This window comes from Nicotiana attenuata, chromosome 9 (genome assembly GCF_001879085.1).
Source record: "Nicotiana attenuata strain UT chromosome 9, NIATTr2, whole genome shotgun sequence".
In the NCBI taxonomy this organism is placed as follows: domain Eukaryota; kingdom Viridiplantae; phylum Streptophyta; class Magnoliopsida; order Solanales; family Solanaceae; genus Nicotiana; species Nicotiana attenuata.
In genome coordinates this window covers 11,292,351-11,301,732 of record NC_031997.1, presented here as the reverse complement: position 1 = coordinate 11,301,732, position 9,382 = coordinate 11,292,351, and the positions used below count along the sequence as shown (strand labels likewise).

The window sequence follows — 9,382 nt, the reverse complement described above, 5'->3', positions numbered from 1 at the left end:
CATTGAATGATGTTGGCTAAACTTCCCGGATCAACCAAAACACGCTTAATTTTGAAATCTAAAACATTAAAAGAAATTACCAGAGCATCATTGTGCGGTAGAAGAAGTCCATCAGCATCTTCTTCTGTGAAGGTGATGTCATCTTTAGAGACTTCTCGGATCCTCTTGCCATGAGTCATAGATATCATTGTCTTCTTTTCCGCCGAAAATATTACCCTATTGACTTCGTCTCCTCTGAATATCATGTTGATTGTCATCCGAGATGATCTTGCTACTGGTTTTGGTGGTTCTACATTATCCCAGTTTCTACCATAATTGTTCTTGGTGCGGTCGCTTAAAAATTCTCTGAGGTGACCATTCTTCAACAACGCTGCCACCTCTTTACGAAGATGTCGGCAGTCCCCAGTCCTATGGCCGTGAGTCCCATGGAATTCACACTATAGATTGGGATACCATTGGCTGGCTCCGACCGGATTGATTTCAGGAAATTAGCTTCTTTAATATTCCTCACTGCCGACACCAATTCTACTGGGTTGATATTAAAGTTGTAATTGGATAACCTGGGATATGCAGAATCTCAGGACCCTGACACCTCTTTCTCTTGCGCTCTGCTACTCCAATCGTGATTCTGTTTAACCAAAAAATAGGAATTTCGCTCAAAGCTTATTTTTAGAAGAACTCAGGTTACTGATAATCAAATATAGAATAAATAAGAAGAATTGATTCAAACGATAGCTGAATAGATAAAAGGAAGTAAAGTAAATCGATGTATTCCAATAATATTCTGTCCCCTTACAAATGTTTATTCCTCTCCTTTAATAGCTAGTTCTAAGTAATATGTTTCTTTCCTCTCATAACAGAGCCATTATGAGTAATTAATGTCGTTAATGCAACGTTATAATCAGCAATCGTAACTGTTTCATGAAGATTCTATAACGTTTCATCATTGACGCTCATTAATTACGGATAATACGTATCTGTACTTTTTGTTATCTAGGTTCATTCCTCCGATGTATCTTCAAATTACCAAGAGGTCCGAGTAACGGTTCCTTCCTATATGCTTGAACCTCTGCCCGTGCCTGTTAAGGCTCGTGTCTCTTCAACTATTCTTTGCCAGCTGTCATTCTTTTATTGATCCAAGTGTCTTGACATGTCAGCACATAATTAATTCCATGTGTTAACTTGATTTTTCCCAATACAGATCCTCCCTTCTATTGGGAGAGAACCTATCCGATGACTGGAATCCTTTATTACTACACCAGAAGATCTATCGTAAGGTTGAAAGAGACTTCTAGAGGACCTTCGATCTACATCAAAATCATTTCTAAACTTATCTTGATTCTGATCGTAATTCTGTCCCTTCAAGGGCACCAAAAAACCAAGTTGATCATCTTCAATTATTATTTTTGACTTGTAGCGATTGTGAACATTTGCTCATGTGGTTTCCTGAAACTCGAACAAGCTCTCCTTCAATTTTTGGGAGGCATCGAAACTCAGCGGATTGAGACCCTTCATAAATGGCTTTGTTGCCACTCGTCCGGAACCGCTGGTAAAAACATCCTTTCTTTCCGGAACTGGATTACGAACTCTTACTACAGCTCAGATTCTCCTTGAGAAGTTCTGAATATGTCCGCCTTCCTTGCCCGGACCTTTCTTGCTCCAGCATGAGCCTTGATAAACGAATCTGCCAGCATTTCAAAAGAATCAATAGAGTGCTTGAGTAAAAGAGAATACCAAGTTAAGGCATCCTTCGTAAGGGTTTCGCTAAACATCTTCAACAGAACCGATTCAATCTCGTGCTAGGCCAAGTCGTTTCCTTTTACTATCGTAGTGTAGGTCACGATGTGCTCCTGTGGATCCGAAGTCCCGTCATACTTTAGTATATCTTGCATCTTAAACCTTTTTGGGATCAACTCGGGTGCCGCACTTGATTTAAACGGCAACTGCGTATACTTCTTCGAATCTGGACCCTTTAACACTAGCGGTGTGTCCGCATCTGATCCATTCGAGCATAAAACTCCTTTGCATTCTGATCCATTCGTTCATTCATTTCTCTCATGAATCTCATGAGCTCGGTTTTGAAAGGGTAATTTAAATTATTGTTCCCAGTTCCGCTACCGGTACCTCCGGCCTCGTCGAAACCGACCTCGTACCTTGGAGTGTTGTTATCGATTCTTTGAGCCGTTTGATTTGCGAGAAAGCGCTGGGAGGAATCGTAACCCTTCCATTAGCATTATTCGACGTACCCGATAACGCATGCTTCAATTCCGTCATCACATGATCTTGCCTTGAAAGGTGATCCATATCGCTTTTTGCTGCTCTCTTAAGATTTTGACTATTTCCACAACGTGCTCATCCTTCGCATCATCAGGAATTGGGCCCCTCACATGTCGAGGATATTGGCCTTCACATACCGGGGTTGCCTCATCTCCTTCGTTGCGGGTTTCACTAGTTGAATCATCACGCTGGACCTGATCTTCCCGTTCATCGTGTGCTACAACATGGTATACATTGTTGACATCATTAGCTGCCATATTTGAATTTTCTTTTACTAAGGAAAGAATTAAAACTCGTTAGTAATAGATGAATGGATCAAAACAATTATACAATTTTCTATGATCCACGGTGGGCGCCAAACTATTTACCTGTAAAACGGTACAGTTGAATTTATAACGTGATTTATAGACAAGTGAATCGCTTTGACCTAAAGAATATTAAGTATGTAAAAAATAAAGGGGTTAGAAATGAAATTAAAGAAAAAACTAGCCTAGTTGTGAGCTTAATCATTCCGATAGCAGAAGTATGAGCAATAATAAGAGCATTAGAAAGTAAATGACTTTATGTTTAGAGAGCAAAATATAGCTTTTTGCGTACGGAGTATTTTCCCTTACAAAATGGTGCTAATGCTCCTATTTATAGCCATATGTAGGGATAAGGAGACAAGATCCCCAAAGCAAGCTCCTCTTGAATTAGAATAAAACCGTCATTGATGGCTGCATAACGGTTGGTTATAAATGTTGATATCCTTTGTAATGACTGTCATTGAATGCTATCCGATATCAAATCTTTGAATCTTTATTATCGACTACTCTATCTTCGGAATTCATCTAGCGCCGGTCACATACTTGCATCCGGTACCAATTATTTGCTGACCACTTGTCTCCAGTTCCACGTGTCATCCCCTCGTTTGTCCAACTGTTGCTATCCAATTTTACCGTATACACTTGTATGTCCATTCCCTCTCTTCCTCGTAAGGAAAAGAAAAAGAAAAAGTAGAACAACTGCAGAAAAAACAGAGAAGAAGAAGTTGGGGTTATTTTCAAATAATTTGTAAAAGCTGGCTATATTCGAAACAGCGGCTTTAATAAAACTGAATATCTGCCAATAATTCATTAAGCAGCCCAAGTCATAAGAGGCCCAGCTAAAAGTGGGACCCTCTGTTCCTCAATTCTTTTCCCTTTATCTTATCTGCCCAAAGAATCCATGGTGTGTAACTAACTATTCATCCATTTCCTCACTTTCTCTACAGTAGCCAAAATGGCTTCTTTGACACAACAATTCGGAGGGTTGAAATGCCCACCAATTTCAACAGCAAGGGTTGAATCGAAGAAGCTTAAGGTGAATCCCATTAATCATCAGAATAAGAAGGCTAACAAAGCAAGAATAGTAGCACAAGCTGCAGCAGTGGTCACAAATGCACAAACAAGAGAAAGACAAAAGCTTAAGGAGATGTTCGAGGATGCCTATGAGCGATGCCGTACTGCACCTTTGGAAGGTGTTGCCTTTACTGTTGAAGATTTTCACTCTGCCCTTGAAAAATATGATTTTGACTCCGAAATTGGTACCAAGGTTAGCTCCCAACTTCTTCATTTTTGTGTTTAAAAATGGATTCTTGGACTAGTTAGGATAAATATTAGTCTATGATAGTAAATTGGGTCACATTTAGACAATGCTTCAATGTAATTAAATTGGTACCAAGGTTGGCTCCTTGCACGCTATATCTCTAGTCATATCAAATTCTTGATTCTGTTTTTTGGATGAAAAATGGAGTCTTGGACTAATTGGGAAAACAATGAAATAATTGAGTGCTGTTTGTTTTTTAATTGTAAAATAAATGGGTTACATTTTGAGATGCTAAAGGTCAATTGTTAACAGGGGAATTATTTTAACCTGATAAGTATATGATTTCATAATAGCTTGAAATGGATACAAAGGATTTAAATAGCCTACCTCAACTAGTTTGGGATTGAGATGTAGTTGATTAATTGATGTTAGTATAAAATTTCATGAAACTTTCATATTAATCTGTTATTATTCATGATTCGGCCTTTGAGCCTAGCTTGATTTAGTCAAAGAAAAGCTTATAGCTGGAGTTCACCAAATGAAGAAGCAAATGGATTTTATTTCTTTGCCCATCTTCTTTCCAGGTCAAAGGAACAGTTTTCTCTGTGGATGCAAATGGAGCTCTAGTTGACATCACTGCAAAATCATCTGCATACTTGCCTTTACGAGAGGCTTCACTTCACACCATCAAGCACGTAGAGGAAGCCGGAATATTTCCTGGTTTGCGTGAGGAGTTTGTGGTGGTTGGCGAAAATGAAGCTGATGATAGTTTGATTTTGAGCTTGCGTTCGATTCAATATGACCTTGCATGGGAACGATGTAGGCAGCTACAAGCTGAAGATGTTGTTGTCAAAGGCAAGGTATGCATTTGTCCTGAATCATCAATGCTTTAGTAGCACATTCAATCCTGTAGCAATGGTCAAGTTTAGTTCTTTGGATGATTTTGCAGGTCGTTGGTGCAAATAAAGGTGGAGTGGTGGCTCTGGTGGAGGGGCTTCGTGGTTTTATTCCGTTCTCGCAGATATCAACGGTTTGTTGACTATTCACCACATGAATTATAACCTATTTTGTGAAGCTGTGACTGTGAGAGGGATAGGGAGAGGGAGAGGGAGAGGGAGAGGGAGAGAGAGAGATAGAGAGAGAGAGAGAGAGAGAGAGAGAGTGTGAGAGAGAGGACTACTTGGTCATTTGGTTGAAACTCAATAAAGAGTGGCTCCTTATACAGGACTTGTTACCCTATTCTAATAGGATAAGTCACCTAATTTACAAGGATCCTACTAAAACGAATTAATCTCCTAACTAAATGTCCAAAACTGCAATATTCTACACGATTCTTACAGTGAATCTGGACTTGACAGATATTTCAGATTGACCTATCCAGCCATTTTTTGTTTATTTTTACTGACTGATGCCTCTTTTAATAGCCTTTTGCAGTTTCTGTCCTTTATTTAAGATTTGCATGTGTTGATAGCATGATTCACTCTATTGTGCCGCAAAGTTCCAACTTCTCACAAAGAGCACATTTATCAGCCCAAAAGTGAGACCAGCTTTTGTTTGGTAGATAGATTGATACTTCTTTTCTGCTATTAAATGGCAAGCTAAAGAAATGTAAAGTGGGATTTACCCACCATTAAGTTGTTTGAGCTGACTGAAAAAAGCGGTATTATGAGGCCTAGGGGCACCCACATCCACATGTTGAGAATAAAAAGAAAGGTTGCAAGTATGGGATATTGTGTCTACTATCTGTTTGTTTAAACAATCATTAGTGCAATTTACTTCTTGCAAGCCCTACTTTTGCAATTTTTATCATAATTTTACAGATATTCTAAAGTTGCATTTAAGATTTGATACTCGACTAGAAAACTTATTTAGTTAATTGTACCAGATTAGTATCTATGCCGATATTCAATTTCTCCTACAAAGAGAACCAAGAAATTTCCAAATGGCTGGCGATTTTACTATATGAGGGACATTTTTGCGATTTGTTAGTTAAAAGACGATAGAATATAACTGAATAGCTATAAGTTCTAGTTTTGCATCCATTATTACCTCATCGTTTTTCACCTATGAAATTATCTTATTAATTCGAAATGAAACCATGGGGTATCATTTGGTGATTAGGAGCTTTGTCTTTCCTTGTTACAAAAATAATTTTTTGGTAACAGTAGTGTCTTGGCCTGCTTGTACGTGCCTCAATTATTCCACAGAGTTACATGCTAACTTCCACGGGCACAGATACAGGGTTACTGTACCAACCAAGCCTTAGGCATATATGAAAAAATCATCTAGAGTTTTTAGTCTTTGCTGGGATTTGAACCTTGTTCTCCTGTGGTTTTCACCCACTTCATTGACCACTAGCCCACACCCTTAGGTGCGTTTCCAAAAATAAATTTGCTATGATTACTTGAAACTCACCTTATCAAATTAAATAAATAAATCTCTTTCAATATTTCAGAAATCAACTGCAGAGGAACTTTTGGAAAAGGAGCTTCCTCTGAAGTTTGTTGAGGTTGATGAAGAGCAGTCAAGACTTGTGCTCAGCAATCGTAAGGCCATGGCTGATAGTCAGGCACAATTGGGAATAGGCTCAGTCGTTCTTGGAACAGTTCAGAGCTTGAAACCATATGGTGCTTTCATTGACATTGGTGGGATCAATGGCCTTCTTCATGTGAGTCAGATCAGTCATGATCGTGTCTCTGATATTGCAACAGTCCTCCAGCCTGGTGACACTCTCAAGGTGTGTGTAGAAATCTCAAGCTCGGAAAAGTTTTTCTATGACTGGAGAAATCTCTAATCATCTGCTCAATCTTGTTGTAGGTCATGATATTGAGCCATGATCGTGAGAGAGGTCGAGTGAGCCTTTCAACAAAGAAGCTAGAGCCTACACCCGGTGACATGATTCGCAATCCAAAGCTTGTCTTTGAGAAAGTAAGTATTTCCAAATGTTATTTATTTGTCTGCACTTCTAGTGAATCATCATTTCATGTTTGTGCATTTCTCCTACGTTTTTGCTTGGGCTTAGCTCTCATGATGTTGAAATAGTTTCTTTTTTCTAGTATGGTTATGCAACTGGATATAGTTCATCATTTCTGTGTTTCTCGTCTCCTTTTCTGTTTCAATTAATCATTCTGAATGGAATTAATTAATTCTTTGAAAGTGCCAATACTTATATCTGTATCTTTCCACTTGATCCATATGATTAAGTTACATTTTCGTCAAAATTCCATATTCTGGTTCTGAAAATGCTTTAGAAATGCAGGGTTAATATCTCTTAGTGTGGCTTCTTGATCCACTTGGATAATATTCGTTCTTGTTACAAGCTTGTTTTTAGCTTCTTCTTTTTCTTCTCTCCAAATTTGCTGAGCTTAACCTTAATAGATGGCATGATCTTTCCAAAAAGAAATTTGTTCCAATATTCCAAAAAGCAAAGCATGAGCGTTGGAAATTATGATATACTCCTGGAGAACATATAACGATTAGTCTTTAGGCTGTGAATTAAAGCTTGGAATTTTGTTTTCACAGGCTGAGGAGATGGCCCAAACATTCAGGCAGAGAATTGCCCAAGCTGAAGCCATGGCCCGTGCAGATATGCTGAGGTTCCAGCCTGAGGTATTTTTCTTATGTCTTACTAATATGACAATTGTTTCATTTTACAGGCATTGTAAAATATTATTATTTGAAAAGCTTTTTCTCCATTTGATCTTATATGAAGCATGCCAACATTACTTACATAAATTTATTGAGTTATGTGGAAATAGAACTCAGCCAATTAAATTCTCGCCGAGGAAGCAGAAAGAATGGAAACAGGGAAGAAGGTACTTTTTTGGGTACTCATCGGGTGGAATAAAAGGGGTGCCATTTTGGCTAGAGGATAGAAGAGAGAGAAGAGATGGGGTTAGAATAGGATGAGAGGTGTAGAGTGACAAGAGAGAAGGAAATGGGGATTATAGAACAAAGAAAAGAAGGAAAAACGGATCCAGGTGGGAGGAGCCTTGGATAACAAAGGATATAGGAAAAAATTTAAGCTGTTGGTTATGTGGATACTCAAGTGCGGTTCTAGCTTAATCGTCTCCCTTTAATATCTTGGTATACAGTATGCTCATGCCCGCCAATCTTCTTTGCTCAGCTAACCAAGTATTATGGTTTAATATAGAAATTGCTCAACTTTCTTATGAATTTCACTACTTTCACCTCTATCCTATCTTATTTATACCATCTGATCGGGCACAAACTTCAAAATATTAAAGTAATACCTAGTTGGAAAATCTGTTTAATAGTCAACATATCAAATCAAAGTTCTAAATCTGAAGTGAATTTGAATTCTTGAAACTTATGAAATTTGTATAAAATAATAATGCTAGTGAAATTATGTCAAATGCTATAGAACGTCTAGAAACACAAAGTGGTCATATGTATTAATTGGTCTTCTGATGCTTCAATTGAAAGCTGAATTTATCGTCATATTCTTTGCCTTGAAATAATTACATGTGACTGAGAGTATTAACTTGTGTAAGTCATCTCCTTTTTTTTTTGTGGTAACTTCTCAGAGTGGATTGACCCTGAACTCCGACGGGATTTTAGGCCCGCTCACCTCTGAACTACCTGAAGATGGACTGGATTTGAGTGAGATTCCGCCAGCTGAAGATTTATGAATTCTAAATGGAGAACCCGCTTCTTTTTGACCTTTTTGTTGCAGAAATTGTATAAATGCTGTTTGTAGGTTTAGGAACCATTCATGATAATCGTATTCCTTCCGCAATCATTCTATTGTATTATTACCATGATTCTAAACAATTTGGCTTGCACTTCTTGCTAAGAATGAAGCATTGTTAAATAGCAGTAATTGTTAAAGCTTACATGAATTTTTGTTACTGTTGCAAGAATGATGTCCAGATATGATGAATCGTCTATATACTGTAAACCTAAATAGAGAAATGTATGCCGAGGAATAGACTTCACGTGATCTGAGGTTTATTTCAATTGATACTCCTTATGTTCTACTTTATGTGTCACTAAAGAGAATATTATGACTGCAATTTTTTCAATTTTTTAATAAATATCTTGAATTAACTATTTTGACTTTAAGGACATTTCCATGTAGCTTATAAGTATGTAAATGTTCTTTCAAAAAACTTACAGGATTATACCCGCCTTCATAAAATTAAGTAGTTTGATTTTACATACTGAATTCTCATCTCAATACACAATGATTGTCTTCTTATGCCATGGTATTTAGATAAGTCCCAATGTCAACAGTAAAATCTTATAATTGTTGAATCATTAAAATGGACCAAGTTTGACAAGTTTGGGGGACAAGATGGGCTAACTGGGCAGAATTAAAGGTCAGTGGTACAAGAGGGGGAATCATCATATTATGGGATAATTGTAAGTGAAATTGCATCGACATTCAGTAATGATCTTACTTAATATCTTGCTTGCTGGAAGGAGTACATGAGAAATTTCAATGGAGATTTACAAGACTATATATGTCCCACACACTAATCAGAAAAGGGAAGAGCTTTGGCATGAGCTTTTGCAG

General features: G+C 37.7%; 1 protein-coding gene across 1 annotated transcript; it reads left to right on the top strand.

Moving 5' to 3' along the window:
* Positions 3,401-8,699, top strand: LOC109232058 (30S ribosomal protein S1, chloroplastic). The gene is made up of 7 exons (XM_019397709.1): positions 3,401-3,849; positions 4,428-4,703; positions 4,793-4,873; positions 6,299-6,580; positions 6,661-6,771; positions 7,366-7,452; positions 8,391-8,699. The coding sequence occupies exons 1-7, from the start codon at positions 3,538-3,540 to the stop codon at positions 8,493-8,495; spliced, it is 1,254 nt and encodes a 417-aa protein (XP_019253254.1). The 5' UTR covers positions 3,401-3,537; the 3' UTR covers positions 8,496-8,699.